The sequence below is a fragment of the Lissotriton helveticus genome, chromosome 7 (assembly GCF_964261635.1).
Source record: "Lissotriton helveticus chromosome 7, aLisHel1.1, whole genome shotgun sequence".
NCBI lineage: Eukaryota > Metazoa > Chordata > Amphibia > Caudata > Salamandridae > Lissotriton > Lissotriton helveticus.
The window spans coordinates 156,978,110-156,999,596 of NC_136068.1; the positions used below are offsets into that span (position 1 = coordinate 156,978,110).

The window sequence follows — 21,487 nt, forward strand, 5'->3', positions numbered from 1 at the left end:
TCTTACACATCAATGATGTGGGGAAATTAGCTTTGCTCATGACCGATCATGTCAATAGTAGGTTCTTCCTAGACTTAGCTCAAGGATGTCTTAGATTTTTGGGATCTCGACTCAAGCCTATTTCTAGAGCAAGAGTATAGGAGCATCCTTACTCGAACAATGTATGACTGCAGGACTACAAATGTTGTCCTGGCATGGGTCCCTCTGATGTAGTGGTGATCAAAGATAGACAGTTTTTCTGTAAATATTTTGACTTGATTACTTTCAAAATAATGCAAGAGAGACACTGGGCGTGGGAGCTAGTGTATTTCCCTAGAGAAATGTGATAAAATGAATCCATGATCAAATGAATAACTTCATGGAAAACATGGAGCATGGGTGGTGCTTCACTTCTTAATGATGAATGGGACTAATGCCTGGATGGTGGAGCAGCTAGGCATAGGTTGATTGTATGAACTGTGCCCAACTAGTAGCCAGCTGTTAGTGGCTTCTTGGCCACATGATCTTTAAAGATGAAAAACGAGTTAGATTAATTTGGAGCGTTTTCAGCAGGACATTCATTGACTTTTATTATTGGCCTACAAAATTGTTAGGCTGTCTAGACATATGTCTAAGCCATGGATATATAACCTATGCTTCTTTGCTCAATATATGTTTTTTATCACAGTTAGGTAGAATTCTAGGTCCTTTTCAGTTTGAGTCAGACATATTTAGGATACATTAAATAGAGTAGTGCCTTCTAGGCTAACATCAGTGGGCCCAGAGACAGTGTAGGCACCTCACTCATTAGAAAGCAGGATAATTTAAAGAGGAATCATTGACACTATAGTCAGAAATTGGATCTTACTCATTGATATAATTGGCAATCTAATGCCAAAACTATCCTTGTGTCCTTAAATGCCATTCTAAATTCAACAGCTTTCCTGGTCACAGGAGCCTTTACTCATCTTATTTCACTCTGCTTGATGGCCCTTGAAACCTGCATCCCATCTAAAATTGTTCTTGTTTCCTTTATATTAAACCTCTACAGGCAAGTCATACACATCCAAAATATCTATCTATGTCTAGATTTTTCTCTGACTATATGTTCTTTTGTCTAACATAAGCATCCTTCTTCTGGCACTCTATGATATTCAATGAAATATCAGAAGATTTTTGTCACACTACTTCCCTTCTCACCACTCCGTGGGCGAGATCCCATTTAAAGCGGCCAGTTTAACTGAATAACATCTACTTTCCTTCTGTCCTTCCCTTTTTCTTCATTTAATATTACTGGGTACTACATTTCATTTTTCATGCTTTACTCATTACTGGCAGTCGTTTATTTTTAAAAAAAAACTACTCCTGACACTGTTGATGAGGTCTACTGTATTGGGGAAACTGTGAATGTTATGTTATGTTATGTTATGTTATGTTACGTCTATTTATTGTGCGCACAGATACTCCAGCCAAGGAGCGTCCTGGCGCAGAGACAAGGTAGCCCGTAACACAACAAGAGACTAAGAACAAAAAACTAAGAACAGCTAAAACAAGAAAGTTTTTATAGCCCTCCGAAAAGTCAGAAGGTCCTCCAGCAAGCGGATTTCAACAGGCAGGGAGTTCCATGCTGACGCAGCCATTACCCTAAACGATCGGCCTCCCATACGGCTGAGCCTGAATCTGGGAACCACCGCAAGGGCCAAACCTTGAGAGCGGAGGTTACGGGCGGGAACATAAAAAGACAGACAACTCGACAGAATTTCCGGGCCTGTACCTCTCAAGATTTTAAAAGCAAGGCACAAGACCTTGAAGAGGATGCGCTTCCTAACCGGAAGCCAGTGTAGGGAGCGAATGACACCTGTCACTGAACAGAATCTGGGCAGGCCAACAATCGCCCTCGCCGCAGCATTCTGAACCCGTTGTAAACGGGTTAGTTCAGCCTGGTTAGCCCCAGCCAGGAGAGAGCTGGCGTAGTCCAGGCGAGAGATGATAGTAGCCTGGATCACCAGCTGCCTGGTCGGGGCATCAAAGAACTTGAGAACAGGTCTCAAGCCCCTCAGGAGACCAAAACAGCAGGCCGCGGTTCTTTTAGTATGGCCTATAAAAGAGAGGCCCGCGTCCAGCCATACCCCCAGATTTTTCACTTCCGATACCGGGATCGGAGTAGGTCCCAGCTCTGAGGGCCACCAGTGGTCACCCCACAACTCCACTCCCTTCCCGACGACCATCACCTCTGTTTTAGTGGCGTTTAGCTGAAGGCAATTGCCTGTCAGCCAACTAGCCACCGCCTTCAGTCCGGACTGAAACCTGGGGGCCTCAATTTCCGCATCCCCACTGAGAGTAACCGCCAGCTGAGTGTCGTCGGCATATGAGACCAAAGTAAGGCCCCACTGCCTAGCGACATCAGCCAGCGGTCTCACGTATAGATTGAACAACGTGGGACTCAGCGAGGACCCTTGCGGAACCCCCATGGCCAGTGGTTGGTAGCTGGACTTGAAGGGAGGGATGGCAACACAGAAGGAGCGGTCATCTAAAAAGGAGCGGAACCATTGCAACACCTGGCCGCCGATACCAGTCTCCTCGAGCCGACGCAGGAGGATGCTGTGATCTACCGTATCAAAGGCGGCGCTAAGGTCTAACAAAATAAGCGCCGCCGTTTGACCAGCATCCAACCTTGCCCGGAGATGTTCCACCATCACAAGTAACGCGGTTTCCGTACTGTGCCCAGCACGGAATCCGTTTTGTGTGGGGTCAAGGGCATTGGTCCGAGTCAGATGTTCAGACAGGGCCAAGTTGACATGGGCCTCGGTGATCTTGGCTGGCCAGGGTAGCAACGAGATGGGGCGATAACTTTCAGGCTTAGATGGGTCCAGGGTGGGCTTTTTAATAATCGGGGACACCACAGCTTGTTTCCACTTAGATGGTACAGTTCCCGTTTCCAAGGAAAGGTTGACAAGGGAGCATACAACTGTACGCCCCATAAAAGCTTGGTCTCGGAAGAGAGCAGGCCTTACTGGATCAGATGGGGACCCAGATTTGACTTGCAACGCAAGTTTGTCAAAACCATCCAAGGTAAGGGGGGGGGAAACAAGCAGTGTAGTCTGATGGTGAACCCCAATTATACTTTCCGTAGTGGACCCTATGCTAGGGAACGTCCTATATATAGCTTGGACCTTCCCCAAAAAGTAAGATGCAAGGGATTCACAATGGGAAAGGGAGCTTACGGTCGTAGTGGTGGTCCGCTTCGCCGTGAGATCTTTTACGGCCTTGAAGATAGCTTTTGACGGATTCGGACTGTTCCGGAATTCGGTGGCATAAAAAGCCGCACGGGCTCGGCAGATAGCTCGATGGTAGAGCTTAACGGACTTGGTATATGCAGCTTTTAGATCAGCCCCATAGGTTTTCCTCCAAGCCCTCTCTGCTCGTCTACAGGCACCCTTTAGGGCCCGGAGAGTGCCATCGTACCAGGGACTCGACTCTCTGGGATTGATTTTAGTGGAAACGATAGGAATCAGAGAGTCCAAGGCCCTAGTTATCCATGAACAGAAGAGGTCATACCCCCTTTCCACATCCGTCAAATAGAGACTCAGTTATCCCGAGGGCAATCCAACCTATGGGTAGCATCAGTACTGCTATAGAGTTTGTGGAGGCTCAGTCATCAAGATGAAAGTCCCACTGCTTTCCTTTAAAAGCAATCACATAGATGCTGTGGAGTCTTAATCATTGGAAGAAAGCAACACAGCCAAAATGATTACTGTATTGATGCTAAGGAGAGAAGAGCGTAACCAGGCCTATACAGGCCATACTGGAGTCCAATAATTTTTCTTTTTATACTTTATTAGATAGTCTAGAATAATACTCTTTTTATTTTAAAGTGCTCTATAATGCAGAAATCAGTGCCTTGTTGTTATTTTTTTTCGGAACAAGTAAAATATTTCATTAAAAAATGCAAATTCTTTTTCAAGAAAATCTTGATGCTGCATGAACTTCCTAGAATAAAGCCTTCCTTCCAGGCCTTTACTAAATAGGCTCGCTTCCATTTGATGTATTCAATTGGAAACAAATCAAATAAAAAAATGATGTTCTCCCAGGACAAACTTCAAAGAATATGTGGGTTTAAAGAAGCTGTTTTAAAACAATTCCCGAAGCCCACAACATAAAGTTGTTCAAGTTAAATGGACTGTTTTTTGCTTTAAAAAGAACACAACAGTGGTAATTTGTTATAAACCCACCTCACACAAATAACATGACTTTCAAACTTTTTATCTAAGAGCTTTCTATTGAAGATGTAGAAGATAATATTATTTCCCATTGGAAACTGTCTCGAAGCACTCTACCTCTGATTCAAGAAACACATCTTACAGCCTGTCCTTCAATAACTGAGTGACACACCAGAGGGTTTGGGTTTCTATATGTAAGCTCCAACACTGCGGAATCAACTTTTCTTGGCGATTGATCCCAACCGTGACTCAATTAAAAAAAGGTGTTTGGTTTCATAAACTTTTTTGAATCCCCGTTCTGTTCTTTGAAGCTTCTACCTATAAAACCTTTATACCATTGGCTCTAGGAGATTATTACATTTGTTATGTATATGATATAATACATAAAAAGAAAGAAACAAACCGATCAATGCAGATCCCAGGTGATACTCTTAATAGTACCTAGTGAATGAAAATATACAAAACTCCAATCTCTACATCAATTTAATATATTCACAATAGCCTCAATGTGTGCACAGGTCTTGTTTGAGGTTTCCGTTGAAGATGAAAATGTATCTTACTATGTAATCTGCTTTCCACTAATGTTGACAATGTTCTTCTCTTTAAAGGAGGAGTCTGAAAAAAAGGAGGAGCAAGAATCTCAAGTCAGTCAACATGAAGCGCTTGATGAAATGTTATGGCTACCTAATGGTGAGACCAAAAAGGTAATGGAAGTTTTCAATCACTTTCTGAAGAGATGTCTTCCACAGCAGCAGTTACACTTTTCCCCAAGAAACAACACTAGCTTTAATAGATCAAGGCTTGCTGTGAAATTTTGCAAACACAACAAGATGATGGACGGAGTGCAGAAACTTTTTGACCACTCACCCCCCCAGTCACAGATCTAGGTTTAATCCATTGTTCTTTTGCTCACTATGCCACCCCAGTTTGGACCCAGCCATATGCAAATCAGTCTTTACCCTGCTCCTCATGGGAAGAGTACAGCCCGAACTGCCAGGCCAGTTCCTCCCTAGACCGGAAACAAGCATCCCGGGACCGGTTTTGGTGTTTCACGCCTCATCAGCCAGGCTAGCTTGAATACCGTGGCACAGCGAGCAAGGGCCACATGTCTGGGCTTTTTTGGCCACTTAGTGCAAACATAGCAAACACAACAAGATAATGGATGGAGGGCAGAACAATGCAAATAGTCATCCCAGTCACAAGGATATGGGTTTAATTCATTGTTTTTTGCTCACCACACCACCCCAGTTCAGACCCAGCCATCTGCAAATCAGTCCATATTTATGCTGCAATATTCTGGGGTGGTCAGACTTGGAAGAGATGAGAAGGCAGCCAGTTAGTCTACCACTCTTTAGTGGCACAGCAGTTCCTGAAGAAATAGGATTCAGACTCTCCAGGACACTGGCTTGTTCCTGGGCCAGTTCAGCAATGGAGGGAGTTGTCATGATAAGATCGGGTGATGTGGATGCGGTGGTGCAGTGTAGGGCGATTTCCCACCACATGTCCCCCACTCATCCTACATCTCCTGATCCCTCTCAGTAGGACCCGTAATCCTGATTATGAAGTCAGCACTCATGTGAAACGCAGATTCTACTGGTAAAATGTAGTCAGGAAAGGGCACCTACCTGGTAAAGTCAGGTTCAAGCTTTAACACACTCCAGCATGAAATCCTTACAGGGCAGTAAGGCTTCGCCTGTCCACTTTCACTGCACTACTTTGTTTCCAATGGTGTATTCCCCATATGCAACTGAAAGATGAATGTTAGGCTCAACTCATGACAGCCACGAATGTATAAGGAAATAAGAGCCAAGAAAGGAAAACATCTCTCAGGCCCGTCCTGTACTGACTTCGACTGGACGTCTTTTATTTTAACTTCCCCTTTTGAATTCGTAGGTTATATTGCCTGCCTCCCTGTCGAGCTGCTCGGTGTTCCATTACAAACTTTTATTGAGCCTAATCTAGGCTCCTTTCTGTCAAGAGACAAACCCTCCGCTTGAAATACTTTTAGAAAGTGCTGGAAGTCACTGATATATTAAACCAATCCTAATATACTGGCCTTATATTATTTTATCAAAATTGTAAAAAGACATAAGAAAGATAAATATCAAAGAAAGCTCCTTTCTCCACTGTGGGTTTAATACCCCCAGCACCTTACTTATCCAGCTCCCCTAGTGTAATAACTTGCATAAATCTCATACGGTGACAGTTGTTCGTTCCACATTTCAAACCATCATTATCCCCCCAGTTCTACTTCAGAAGGTCTTGCTCTAATAGGAACAGCCAGCCAGAACTGCCAGACCACTTCCGCTCTGAAGGGGTTTCACCCCTGTTGGATCTCAAAGTGAAGTGTAGCTTAGGTCCCATGGAACAGAGAGCACGGGACCCGCACAGTCACTCAGATCCAAGTTGTAACTCAGTTACGCTGCACATAAATTAAGCTGCACTTCAGTTATGCAAAACAACAATTGAGGAGAAAAGCAAGAGTTAGATTATGAAGAGCATGATCTAGATTGCAACTCAGAGATGGCCAATTTAACAGCTGCAATGTCCTAAACTGTCTGGGACCACATTTTCCATAATCTTGCTATTTCACTATATATATATTGGTGCTGTCTTCCTGTGTCCTTCTGTGACGGCGGTGGCTAATGAGAAGGGAAGTGTGGGATATCAATATCATATATCTATAATATAGTAATTGTTGTTGGATCAGTCTTAATTACAGGTTGGCTTGTACTTTTGATCTATTTTTGGTTCCATATATGGTATGCTAAAACATGGATTCTTACGCGTTTTTCAAAAAGAGTGACTTTAGCATATAGCTAGTTAAAAAAAACCATAAAATATGCATATTTTCTTTTATTAAATTATGCAGTTGCACACCAGGGAAAATCAGTAAATGTTTGTTACGTTTTCAACTTAAGAACACACCTGCAACAACTTTCAAAGAAGTAACTTGTGCTGCATTATTTGGCATCTGAAAAGCGGGACACCTCTCCAAGGCATTGGAACCTCCTGAGCAAATCAGAGGACTTGCAAGAGGGTGGTTGGCCAAAGGAAGCCCTCTTCCCATTTCTCCATCCTAGCAGAATGGTTAGCACCTTGGGTTGTACAGCAGAAAGGACGGTAGCACCCTGAGTATCTCAATAACACATACCTGTAAAGGTGAGACTGTTTTCTGTTCTCTTTCCTCTGTGAGTGGTGTCGATGCTCCTCTGTGACAGTCCCTCAGCTTTGGCATTCCATTGAGACTCCTCACATCCTGCTTCAGCTTTTTACAGGACAGGATGTGATGCAATGCGCAGTCTTGGCTTGATTATTGAGCTGCATTTACCATCATACCCTGGCCTGGTCCGGATGCAGGGGAAAGGAGTCTTTTGGGGGCATCACACACGTGTACACGCCATATGTATTTCAGAATGTGGGTCTGAGATCTCAATTTGAAAACAACTACATTGCAGATGGGTAGGTCAGAGCCCCAATAATGGAATATCTCTCTTCGGCATCTGGTGCTTAGATACTTATTGGGGGGGGGGGGGAGGGGGGGAGTGCAAACCCTAATTATGTTGGGAAAGCACTTTAAAAGTTTTTTCAAAAAACGTTCTTTTCCTTTCACTATTGTCAGACAACAAATCACATAGAATGAATGATGTATCCTAGTCAACACAAAATCATTACCGTTCGTTGAAGCTTATTTTTGTGCTCAACATGTTAACCTCGTGTGTAACCTCCCTATGATGGTTAAGGTAAGGGTTGTGATCTTCCTTTGGCCCACAAAGAGCATATATTTCTGTAAAAGGGGAAGGTGTACAAACACCCATTTCGGACACCTCAAGGGTCCCGCACTTAAAACAGGGTGGCAAAAAAAACAACTTCTAGATTTGTGAGGATAAAATGACGAAAGGGGCAAAAGGAGAGACCTAGGAGGGCAATTAAAGACCCCAGGGCTAGTGTCCCCATCTGGATGTGGAAGGTGGGATCACAGTCCTTAAATGAGGGGAACATTTGTTTTTGCATCACAACAGGAACAACTACATAACATTCTAAAATACTGTTCACGACATTGGTTGGGAGAAAGGACATGGACTGGGAAAGGTTTCTCAATGTGTGAGCTACCACACAGACTCTAATAGTTTTACAATGGGAGTGAGACAAAAGAATAAGAGAAGAATTCAGCAAATAAGAAATCACCAACACAATATTGTGGTAAACAATATTGTTTACAAAAATATAGTAACAAAAATATCGTTTATCACAATAGTGGGGTCCTGTAGTTACAATGGTGACACTAATATAGTCCAAAAATAGAAGAAAATATATCGATTTATTTTAATATAGAGTTTGAAGTAATAAATGTAAAATACTCTAATATATACATGTAATATATTCCACTAATATGCAATACTATATACAAATATATACTTACATAAACATGCAAACACATATACATATGTCTGTATATAAATATATATATATATATATTTATAGTGTAACATAATTAGTAAACCTGTTATAGATTATATCAATGTTTTTATATTTTAAATAAATTAATATGGAAACATATGTATACATATTTGTAGCAATACATTTCAAATAATGAAATTAATATAATTTAAAAACAATTATATTATGTTACACTATAAGAAAACATCTGCTAATTATTGTAGACGATAAATACAAATAGAAAAATCCCAAAGCATATTTCCAAAATATGTAGACATTAAAATTAATTTGAAAATAAAAAATATAAAATATTTTAAAAAAACAAAACACAATACTATAAAATCTATTTAACTGAGCTATAAAATATATTTAAGCAATTTTATGAAACCTATTGGAGTCTCAGAATATTAAATAAACTATTCCCACTCTAGTTTATCCAATAGTAGGGAACGTTTTGCACTCTGGAGATTTACTATTTCTACTCTAGTTACAACAATAACAGGGAAAACATTGGTCTTCTCTATTCCCACTCCAGTCAGCGCAACAGTAAGGAAAGTGTTAGACTTTGGAGGGGTAACATTTACTAGTCCGACTCCAGCCTGTGCAATAGTAGGGAAAGTGTTGGATTTCAACGGAGTGAATTTCACTATTCTCACTCCAAACAGGGCAAAAGTAGGGAAAGCGATGAATTTCGGAGGGTTGGAATTTACTATTCCCACTCCAAACAGTACAACAGTAGGGAAAGTTTTGGACTTTAGAAGGGTAAAATGTATTATCCCCACTCCAGTCTGTGCAACAGTAGGGAAAGTGTTGGATTTTAGAGGGGTGAAATTTACTATGCCCACTTCAAACAGCTCAACAGTAAGGAGAGTGTTGAACTGCATAGAGGTTAATGTTACTATTCCTACTGCAGTTTAAGCAAGAGATGAGTAATACCATGAATGTAGAAGAAAAATAAACTCTTTTAAATGATTAATTAACAATAATAAATTGTTAATTCATTATTACTTAATTAACTTCCCACCCTACACCCCTTCAACCCTAGCAGCCCACAACTAATATATAATTAAAATCAGAATTCCATGAATTACATAATTAAAAATCAAATAAATAATTATAATTAATTACTAATTAATTAATTTTCAGGTAAGTAACTTACCACCTTATACCCCTGCAAGCCTAACAGCCCGCAACTAAGATATAATGTAAATAAATCAATATTGCATAAATGACATTATACATATTAATCATACACCTAAATATATTAAATAATTCTTATGTATTACCTAATTAACTTCTCACCCTGTCCCCCCACAAACCTACTAACCGACTGTGACACTATAAATTACTATTAAAAATGAATAAAAAATTGTAAATTACTTACAATTACAAGCTATATTTTAATAACAATAGCATTTATATAAACAATAGTAACACGTCAAAGTATTATATAAACTAAAGCAGATTAAAATAGTTAAAAATAGATCTTTTTAATCACTATATTATTGAAAATGATATTAAAAACATTGATATTATTTACAGTGATATTACCTACCTAAAAAAACGACATTTGTGTGTCATGATATTTATTTCCCGATATTTCTGTCTTTCGGCATTTTTAAAACAATATTTTGTCCAAACACCCAAATAATGTAAGTGCAAGGTGGTACACGGGAATGAAAGACGGAATGAAAGGCTTACTGAATAATTCATCATTTTCTAGTGTATAAAACTCAGCAACCAGCTCAGTAAAAGGGGTTGGATACCAGAGTCTTATGGAGAGATTGAAGAACATCTTCACATACTGCTGCTTCCCACATTGGAATTAAAAGAATTCTTGTACAAAGGGAAAAACACTGAGCAAAATGACAGATAGCTATCCATGTATCATAAAATAATTACAAAAGGAATTCTCTTCAGATAGATTCTTATATCACACACTTAATGCTATTTTATGATAAGTGACCCCTGCTGGGGTCCCGAAGCGTTTTCAGAGGTTGTATGACGTTACAACGCATACTTTTACAACGCATACCTTTACAACGCATTTTTTACAACGCAACATCCATTACAACGCGTACCATTACAACGAATTTTTTAAAACTACCTCTACAACGCGTACCATTACAACGCATACTACCTTTACAACGCATACCATTACAACGCATAACATTACATTGCATGTATGGTAAGTATTGGATAGTGTAGGGGTAAAAATTACTATTCTAACTCCAGGGGGTGCAACAGTAGGGTAAGTTTTGGATAGTGTAGGGGTAAAAATTACTATTCTAACTCCAGGGTGTGCAACAGTAGGGTAAGTGTTGGATGGTAATGGTATGCGTTGTAATGGAATGCGTTGTAATGACTGCGTTGTAATGACATGCGTTGTAGTGGTATGCGTTGTAGTGTCATGCGTTGTAATGGTTGAGTTTTAATGGCATGCGATGTAATGGATGTTGCATTGTAAAAGTTTCGTTGTAATGGTAGTGCGTTGTAAAAGTTGCGCTGTAAAGGTTGTTTCCCGTTTTCAGATCATGGTCACACTTCTTGCATCCAGGATTCTCGTTGGCTGGAGCTCAACATGTCTATTGGAATAATGTTTACTGTTGTTTCTGAGTAGTTTAGGGAAGAATCATATTGGCGCGTAGGAGGCAAGGTAATGTTCAAAGATGAATTATGTGAGACCCCCTAATGGATTGCACAAAGCATTGTGTGAATGGATATGTGTGTCGAATGTGCTTTATTTTGCTGTGGGGCACGGTTGGCTGTTGCTTTGTTGTTCGACTTCAGGCGTTTGTGAAGTTTCAAGGCATCTTTCCCCATCATGGAGCTTCGTTGCCTTTCACTGTGGATCTGGGAGCGGTAGTTTCAATTTAACTGCTTTAGATTGGTTAACATGTGTACTACTCGGCTAACTACCTAGCTTGTTATCACGATGTGTGCATGAGGGGGGCAGGTATTGTGTCTAAAGTGTGGTCGGTGGAGGGTGACGTGTGAGCATGATATTGAAGTCAGTTGAATTGACAAACGCTTATTCTGGAGTCGTGTTGTGTGAATTATGACGCCAGAAGTTGTTTTGAGTGTGTGCACCGTGGAGGGTGTGGTGTGAGTATCGTTTGATGTAAAAGTGCTGTTGAGGTGGAAGACGCTTAGCCACTTGTGTGGACCTGTGTTGTGTTGTTTGAATGATTATGACCGGAGTTGTGTGTCTAATTGGTACAATTGTTGTAAGGTGAAGAGGGTAGGGTAAAGCTTTTTCTACATGTATATGATGTATAATTGTGGCTTATTTTAACGAAATCTGAGTGTTTCTGCGGGTTTGCTTGTCCTAAGCATGCTAGCTTCTGCTGAACTGATGGCATCCTGATTTTGGTTTCTTCGTTTCCCTTCTTTTAAGGGTTTCGAAAATGTATTGCTCTTGAAATTGTGTTATGGACAATACTGTAGGTTGTAGGAGTGCCAACACCAGTGTATTTTTTGGTCCAAGTTTGGCCAATCTACGGATGCTGCCAGGAAGGGTACCATGGTAGTGCTGGCTTATTGACCCGGATGTTTACTACGACTGTAATTGCAAATGTAATTTAATTTATATAGGGCTTGCTACTCCTGACGAGGCATCGAAGCGCTTTTTCGATGAGTAGCACTCTACTCCGGAAGCCAAAAAGGATAAGTGGTGAATTAGTATAGGGAAATATGAGATTAATTTGAGCGGTGGACATGTGAGTTCGTTATTTGGATTGAAAAAGGATAGTGAAGGGGTAGAAGAGGGAGAGGTTTGCATTTTTCTAGGTGGACATAGACAAACAGCCACTTCCCATGTTTGGTCGAGGTGGCTCAGCCCCTCAGAAGTCAGACGCTATTACTGTCATTCAAAAGAACAACATAGGCATTGGTTCACTTAGTGTTTTAAAAGGATACCGTCTCTAGAAGCAAACGTCAGACAGGGAGTTCCAGGAAGCTGATTTTTTTATTGACAAAGCTTCTTTGATGTTTAACCCAGGAATATGCACATTCAGTAAATATGATGACGCTTTAGTTATAACTGCGTGATCTTGACTATCCAATTTCAATTAATCAGGTTTAGGTCTCCGAGAAGAACGCCCTGAGTGTTGGTAATGGGAAACAATCACAATATTGCTTGAGGCAGCTTGGAGTAGGGTCAGCAGTTAAGTAACCCTATCCATTTCCTGCACGTCTACACAATCGCATCAATACAGCTGCTTCTGTGTATCTTTACTGGGATGCCGTGAACATAAGCAATTCAATTCAATTAAAAAACGTTATTTCGATCACTGTAGATCATAAAAGTACTACACAAAACAAAGCACTTACAAACATAAATGATACAACATAAAACTTTGGAATACTCTTTTGTCGGTCCATTACAGTAGCAGCAAAGTAAAAAAAAAAAAAAAAAAAAAAAAGACCACAGAGATTCACCATAAAAACATAAGCATGCATTTGTAGCATTTATATACAGGGGCGTAGCTTGGTCAGTAGGATTTTGGGGGGGGGTGAGCTTCAGATTTTCCAACATTCACGCTAGCATATAATGTTAATGCAACTTGGACGCATGAGAGGGGCTTTAGGGGCAGCGGAAAGGGAGAGGAATGCAAATGAGTAGTACTAAGTGAGAAAAAACACAATATTTTCTAAAATACCCAACATTTTTGAAGATTTTAAAATAGAGAGTGAGAGATTGCGGGCGCATTTTTGTCTGTTTGTATGTAAAAATTCCAGGTGAAATCGGATAGACACATCACCATACCCGACTGAAAGCTCCTGCACCCAACTGCTTATCAGGAGATACTTTAATTGGGGGGGGGGGGAGTGTAACCCCCCAAACATCCCCTGCCCCGCAGCTACAACCCAGTTTGTATAGCATGATTAAACCTGAAAGGCAGACTGTGTGGGGTAAAAATAGAATGAGTGATTGCATGAGGAAAGCTGGGTTCTGAGAGTGGAATGGACTCTTCCGCCTGGTGTAGTTTTAGGTCTAGCCGACTAGACCACGCACAGGCTGTCATGTGCAAGACTATTGTTATCTTACAGTGGGCTTAGAGCTAGCACATGGCTTACCATTGGTTGACTTCCTTGTCACTTATTTGCATTTGCTTGGTTCGTATTTGTCAGCATGTTGTCTTTCTCTCCTCTTCTTGTGTTCATCTCTCCTCTGTAGAATGGAGGCATTCTTGTATCCTCCCCCTCAGTAGTGGCTCCTAAAGGGAGTGCTGCTGGGGTGGGGGGGGCAGGAGGGGGGTTGTAAACTCCGGCATACAGCCGATCGGAGTTAGGTAAATAAATAAATAAAACAAATTAAGTTGTGTGCGCTGCAATGCCAAATGTGTTGCAGCGCGCAATTTAATTTGTTTTATTTCTTTATTTCTTTATCTAACTCCGATCGGCCGTATGCCGGAGTTTACTACCCCCCAACCTGCCCCTCCCCCACCCCACCGCCCCGCAGCACTCCCTCCAGGAGCTGCTACTGCTCCCCCTGCTCCCTTTTCAGGTGCTACTTTCTTTTTGTGTAAGCACTCTACAGTGCATGTGTTTTCCACCAGTCTCCCTTGTGTTCTTTCTCTCTGCCATGCTTGCTTGTGTGGCTCTTTCACAGCCTATGTGTGTCTCCACCGCCCTCCTCCATGATGCCCTTGTATGACTATCTCCCTCATGTTGCTTTTTCACCCTTCCATGTTACACTCTATTGTCCATTCGCCCACCCCACATTCCCCTCTCTCTGTGTTCCTTCCCTCATGGGCACCCTCAGTGTTCGTACACCCTACTTGTGCCTTCGGTGTTCCTACCTCCTAAACACGCCCTCCAAGTTTCTTTCCCCTGCCCTTCCTGTTGTTTTCCGAAATCCCTGTGATTCCACCCACCCTCCCTCTCCTCCGTTTGCTTCTCCCTACTTTTTTCTTTTTGTTTACTGCTTCAACTTGGATTGGCAAATAAAAAGAAAAAAAGTGCTTGTGTCATTTTGTAGATGTATGCATTCTTGGTGAATGCACCTACAAAATGATGAAGCAGGTCAAATTATAGGCTTTTTAAAAATTATTTATTTAAATCGATGGTGCACAGCATTGTGGGTACTCTACAACATGGCTAGAACCATTGGCAAAGCCAAAAGATCCCAAAGACGATAACTATTGACTTTGCCAAAGCTTATTTTAAAGAGGTGTGTCTTCAGCTATTTAATGAATTGGAGCTGGGTTGCGGCAGTCCTAACGTGGGCCACTTCTTTTATCAGTTGTGGGGGTTTCAGTGCCCCTGCTTTTTTTCCCCCTCCTGTCCCCACCGCTCACCAGGCATCCTAGTAAATAGAATCCCTTGATGCCACTGCAATGGCGTAAATAGGGTGCCCTATAAAGCCATAGCTGTTTTCACGTTATCTTCACGAAAGTACTGGTTATTGGGCTTGTCTACCTTAGCCCAATTGGCAGAGTGACCTGCCGACCAATCACTTTCTGTCTGCTGACCGCAAACCTTAATGACGTAAGACGTTCACTGTGGGCAAGCACATCAAGGAATTGTACTTATTGCTCAATGGTATTAACGTGATGGGAAGGTGTTTTTGTTCTGGTTACTAATATACAAAAATACTAATATCTATCGATCTATATGTCTGTCTGTCTTGACCCTTGTCTGCATATTTATAGCAGTCCTCTCCCATCAGTATAAACTGAGTGCTCTTGTCCATTTTCTGCTCCTCATCATTACAGCATTAAGCTTTCTGAATGTGCTAGGAAATCTTACTGTGCCTTTTCTCTCAAGCCATTGAGAATATTTCTACTGTGTCACCATTAACTGTATTCTGACAGTCTTCTCTTTAATTGTTCTCACTAACTTCTAAAGATTCTAGGAAGCCTCTCCAAGCCGAATGGTATTCCCTTTGTAAATTATGTATCCTCTTTAAAGGCTCTTAGATAGAAAGCTACCCTTGCCATCTCCTCTAACCATCTCTTATCGGTAGGGTAATCAGACATTTCCTAAATCTATAGGATCCTCCTTTTTGTGACCATCAAGGTTATGACTACTCGCATGTGGCCATTTGCCTTAGTGTCCCCAGTGTTGAGGTGAAATAGTGATATAAGAAACTAATACCAACAACTGAAAAAACGTCTGGGCCCGATTACGAAGTTGGGCGGACCACCACAGACAGGCCGGCTGTGGTGGTCCCCTGGACATCTAGAGCAGCAGTCCGACTGCCGGATTAGTATACCGCTGGTCAGAGCACAGCGGACGGGGGAAAAGACTGTCACCTCTGACAGGCTCATGGAGCCCGTCGGGGCAGTGGTCAAAGCCTAATCCCTACAATGGAGGCGGTGCCTGCTGAGGCGCCGCCGTAGGGATTAGGATGTTAATTTTCGACAGCTTTTTCATGGCTTTCTGTCCACCATGAGAACGCTGTCGGGATGGGACTTTGGGGCCCCTAGCAGGGCCCCCATAGACTTCTTCTATGTGGGCTGGGGCGCACATGTGGTATAAATACTGTTATCATGGTTAATAATCCATAGACCATAAAAAGCCCTGTCATTTTATAGGACAGAGTAACCTTAACCCCCTTCTTTGCTACTGCAGCTAAATGATTATATACCAAAGATCTCTGGGATTACTGGTGGACCCATACCGTAACATTCACAGAAGGACGTTCTACATCTCAGCAGATGCAGTGCTCATGTTTAAGAACTCTCTTTCCTTGTGTGTGTTTTAGGCTCATGGACTCATCTATATGATAGGACATGAGGGCACATAAACAACAGCTGCATTCTTGTGCTAGTGCCTGGTCAGGTAGAATAACAAGGGACATTGTTGTTTGACCCTGTCTATGATGTTCAGACTAAATCCCAGGAAACGATCATAACGCCAAAACATACGCAGGTTTTGTGTCAAAGTACAATGTGGCACAAGGGTAAGCGTGTTTATATAATAACGTGCAGCGAAAAATGAGGCCTACACGTGCACAGTTAGGCTAACATAGAGAAAACTACAAGGGGCCGCACAGAAAACACATGACACGCCCAGCAGCCATGATGCTGTCACGCCCCAGACTTACATTCAGAGTGTTGTCTGGCATTTATGACTAATGGATTGTTCTGCTGCACAACCATCGGCTGTCATTTAGTCTGGTTAGGCCATGGCAAATCCAATTTGTCCACATTTGAGGCAAGTATATCCTGTGTTCGATCACCGAAGTTCTTTTTCAGAGAACGTTTTAACACATCACTGAAAATGAATATGTTGTAGAGTCAAAGCCAGCGTGAATATCTATAGGCATCCTTTCTTGGTTCAAGTTCTCTCATGGCTGGTCTCCTTGTCCTCAGTGCTCCATTCTTAAATGAAATAAGGAACTTAGTAAACATTATCTTTTATATTTAGGTGCAAGTATTCTCGGTAGTGGCATTCATGGGAGGTAATATATTCTGCCCATGTATGCCTCTAGTCCTGAGTAGGTTCTAAGGAAATCCTAAAAACCATGGCGGCCAAGGTCCACAGTAGCATTAAGGTAAAGGAGTAATTTGAGTTTCCTAAGACCATAAAACCCACAAAAGGATTAAACTGTGTGCCAGATGTGATTCATTACTGTTCCGCTCACACCTTCTTTATCCTCAGAACCACTAAACATTGCCCTCGGTTGAAATTCAAAATTGTACTGCAAAACAGCGAACAAGATGGTCTAAACCCTTTAGTTGAAAACTGACCTGACACCTCTCTCAACCTGCCTGGCTCGTATATGATTCTGTATTTTAGAAGGTTTCAAATTTTTCTCGATGTGTTGCAGACATCCAAATGATCCACCCCACCATTGCATCTTCATGCTGTCTAATTCAATGGTACAAGGTCTTCATATAAAGGTGCTAAAGTTAATATCTCTAAAACCCTGCAGTGCAGTGGACTCAGAATATGAATAAAGGAAACCACCATATCCATAATTCTGGCCATTCGCTGAGAAGTTATGTTGTGCCAAATAGTAAAATAGACCTGGCATCATTCCGTTTTCTCTATTTCGATCTTCTTGAACTAAATATTTTCCAATTTCCTAACTGATTACAAAACCCGCATCTTGAAGATGCAATACTTTCTGCTGATCTTGGGAGAGAAAAACAGTCACTTTTGCCATAATAAGTAGGACATTTAAATACAAAATCATACAAAAATCTCCAGATGCTGAGCACTAGCACCACTGGTTTGAGCAGTTTTGTGAAACAGCACTAGTTGCAGAGAGATCAGAGGGAATCAAAGTAAATCACCACACTTGTCCTTCCTGCAGAAGCATTCTGTGTTGAGCAAACATTGCAACTGTGAGAGACACCTCATTCAAATCTAATCAAGCGAACCAATCTCTGGTAATTAAAATTCACCACAAAGTGGCTGAACTATGTCCATTTTTTCCATCTTATAATGATATGTGAAAAGAAAAGATTGCCATAATGTCCAAAAACACCTGTTGGCTCCTGCCCCCTCTTTCTGAATAACACCATGTCGTCTTCAGAACTCTGGAAAGGACTGGGCATCTGCAGCTTAACTCGGGTACAAATGAACTGCATTGGAAAGACTAGTACTATTTCTGGATATTGGTATCCATGGTCAGCTTGGTTGAGTCATCAAAAACAATGCTACCCTTCCCCCACCAGAGGAAATAAAGAAGATGGAATGATCACTCGCCAGGGTTGTTCCTCCAGTCCTAGCCTTCAAGCCTCTGTCTTTCCCAAAACGTTTATGTGAGTGTTGCCCTCCACAGGAAGGAATTTCTATCCAAACTTTGATACTCTCGACCAGTAAGTAGAACAGCCTTTTCTAGGGCAGCTTTGTCAAGAACGCAGCTACAGGCAACATGTTGCAGAGAACTCTCAACCTTCTTCATGGACGTAAAAACAGAAAGGAACTTGCTCATTTGTTTAATGAACTGGTCACTAAACGTTGGCACAGCTTCTGTACATGAAGGTGGATGTAATAATATCATGGCTGTTGTGGGGTAATGTAATGCAACTACTAGATCTTCTATTAACCTGTTGTGTGAAAATTCTGTAAAATAGGTTTTTAAAACAAGGAACTGGTCACCAAACAACAATCTATTAGCCACCTGCCTGCCATGGAAAGACACCATCATCTTCAGTTTACATACTACTGTAATCAGAAGTTCTTTGTGACCTTTGGCCTATCTGCGGTATTGAAACAGTTTCTTGACTAGTATTAGTTCGTGCTTGCCCCCTGCAGCAACTTTTGCTCCCGGTCTCTGGTGATGGCCAACCTGCTACCATGGAGCTACACAGCAGTGTCATTATTGGTGGTTGCATAGCTTTGTCTCTTGGTTGGATGGGCTGATCAAGTGGGCGAGCTCTAAGAATAAAGGCTTGGCTTGGAGGGTAGAGGAGCAGCCATCAGTCTGGCAACAGCCCTCCTGTCTTTATTCCAACCCATAAACTGGTAACCTCTTGGAATCTGTGCCATGTTGAGGCAGGCGGCTCTATTGGAAGCAGCAAAATGTGCTGTGGACCTTTCAGTAACATATGGCGCACATGATCAGTGATCCAGGCGACAGTGAGCCCGAATTGTGCAGGATAAGTCTCTGTGCTTATCTGCTTTTCTACTTCATTTACTCTGCTTTTGCACCTGACAGGCAAAATGTATGAATTAGCATTACCAAGAGAATAAACTCTAGAGGGTGTTGTCGCAGAGGCCGTCGGTGGAGCAGTGCCAGCTTACAACGACCCTCTGCGGCATCCTCAGTGTCATTTTCTGTTTCCAGCCCATGCACCAAGACATGCTGCCTGGTCAGGGCTGGCGGATGCATAGCTTGAGGTCCTTGGCCTCAAGCTATGCGTTGAGTTGGGTGGTCAGATGGGTCTCTCAATTAAGTGAGCACCTAGGGTTACATTTGTGCAGCCTGAATGCTGAATGCTTGCCTGTGATGCTGCCTATCATATTACCCACATTGAAAGCCTGGCTGTATTGAAGTAGGGGGCTGGTGAGGAGGGAATGAATGTTGCTTCAGTCCTCCCAGCCGCATGTGTCATATAGATACCTCCAACGGTGAGCCATGCTTTGGTAAGCTGTGACTGCACAGGACTAGTTTCTGTGGCTATCCCCTCTATTGTTTAGTATATTTCCATGTACAAGACTCCGCTTGTTTTTATTTTATCATTCTCCTCACACGTTCTTCTGAATAGTCTCCTCGTCCTGCAAATCGGTTCTCCCTGGTCCTTATTTACAACATAGCCATCTCACCTTTGTGGTACAAGGATGTATGGTGGCAGGGGAGCTGCGTTTAGCCCTCCACGGCAGTACTCAGCCCAGACTCCCTTGAGATTACATAATTGTAACCAATGGGCCTATCTCTCCTGGGTTAATCTGTTTGCTACTTCAGGTTCTGGGCAGGATGGAGTTTTGTTAGCAAGTGAAGCTGCAAATGTCAGTGGTAAAGAAAAGTTGGGGAGGGTAGCGTTGCCCCAGTTTGTGGGTTTCTACACAGTCTCTCCCCTACTAGCCCTGTCCAGTAAAGCCAGTGCTGCTTCTAATGGGCCATATCACCACCGTCAACCGTACTATGGACCATTGAACCCGCTGTCCAGGTCAATGAACAACAGCAAAAGAGAGTATGTTGTATGCATTAGAATGGTTTATAGGTACTTCTAAAAACCCATTGATGGACTACGGCTTTTTTTCAAAGGATGCTTTCCCTGTAGGTTCATTGGAATGGTAGTCTACCTTGCTTCTGTTGGACTTAAGCGAGAGATGAAACCATACATGAGATTTTCTCTTGCTATGAAATCTGAATTTCTTGACCTCAGAAATATTTCTCTTTATTTTGTATGTAAAAGTGGAATTCCACTCCTTTCCGATTGTCTTAGGAATCAAAGGGAAACAGAAGACTTTAATATGTAGGTGTTTAGCTTTTGAGCTCCAATTTTTATGATACGTTGAAATGTCCATTGTCCAGCCAGACGAGCAGGAACATTCTGTATGCATTTACACTGAGCAACAACTGCTATTGTTCTTATATTTTAAAAATTGAAAATGTTGTCAACACTTTTCAGTATTTTGTGCAAGTAAGCCATTTGTCTTCTATACACTCTTAAAACGCCTTGCCACCACTTTGCTCATTTTAATATTCAACACTGGTTTATTTCTTGTTTTTCAGCCGCTGTACTTCACCAGTAATGGCTGGCAGGATCTGCCCCTCTTACAGTGCGAACTCCAGCAGGACAGCAGTCACTTTTCAGTACCCATTTATTCATCAGTAGATCACAGCCCACCGTTATCAGGTATGTCCCCTTCTCACTGCTTCATCCTTTATCATTACTTTTGGATGCTACAGAAGAGAGGGAATGAGCTCGTGTGCCCTCCATTCCAGGCAGTGCTTGTATAGGGCATGGGGTGAGTGCTAGTACTGTCAGGCTACTTCTTACATAGTCTGCCTCATTGCATCGGTCTCCACACCAATATCATTTCCCAACAAACTAGATCTGTGTCAGTTGTGGAAGGAATCAGGCAATTGACAAAGGTGTGTTCATGTGAGTTTTTGCCAGTTTGTGGCAGTGGGCAGACATTTTGAGACATAAGCTTTTGCGATGAACTGTTTACCCTTTTTAAAAAAAATTCTATAATTGTGACTTTGCCCACCGATTTTTGTCCTGCGCAAAATTTGCCCTCTGGAGTTAGCCACTTGGCTCTTCCACCGGTGTGCTTGTTGTTCGTATGTCAAATGGGAGCTTTGTGATGGCTGCCATAAGTCTTGAATGCTGCTTTCTGGATGATTTGTTCATATTGTAACCAAAGTTTGGTTTCCTGGTCACCTTCTCTATATGGAATATATTGTGCCAAGAGTAAAAGTATATCATGCACGTCTG

At 41.9% G+C, this 21,487-nt stretch overlaps 1 protein-coding gene across 1 annotated transcript in view; it reads left to right on the forward strand.

Moving 5' to 3' along the window:
• Positions 1-21,487, forward strand: part of LOC144768973 (piezo-type mechanosensitive ion channel component 2-like) — a 700,333-nt gene that overhangs the window by 155,822 nt on the left and 523,024 nt on the right. The window contains exons 9-10 of the mRNA XM_078652965.1: positions 4,808-4,903; positions 20,779-20,902. Coding sequence (XP_078509091.1) covers positions 4,808-4,903; positions 20,779-20,902 — 220 coding nt within the window. The remainder of the gene's footprint in view (positions 1-4,807; positions 4,904-20,778; positions 20,903-21,487) is intronic.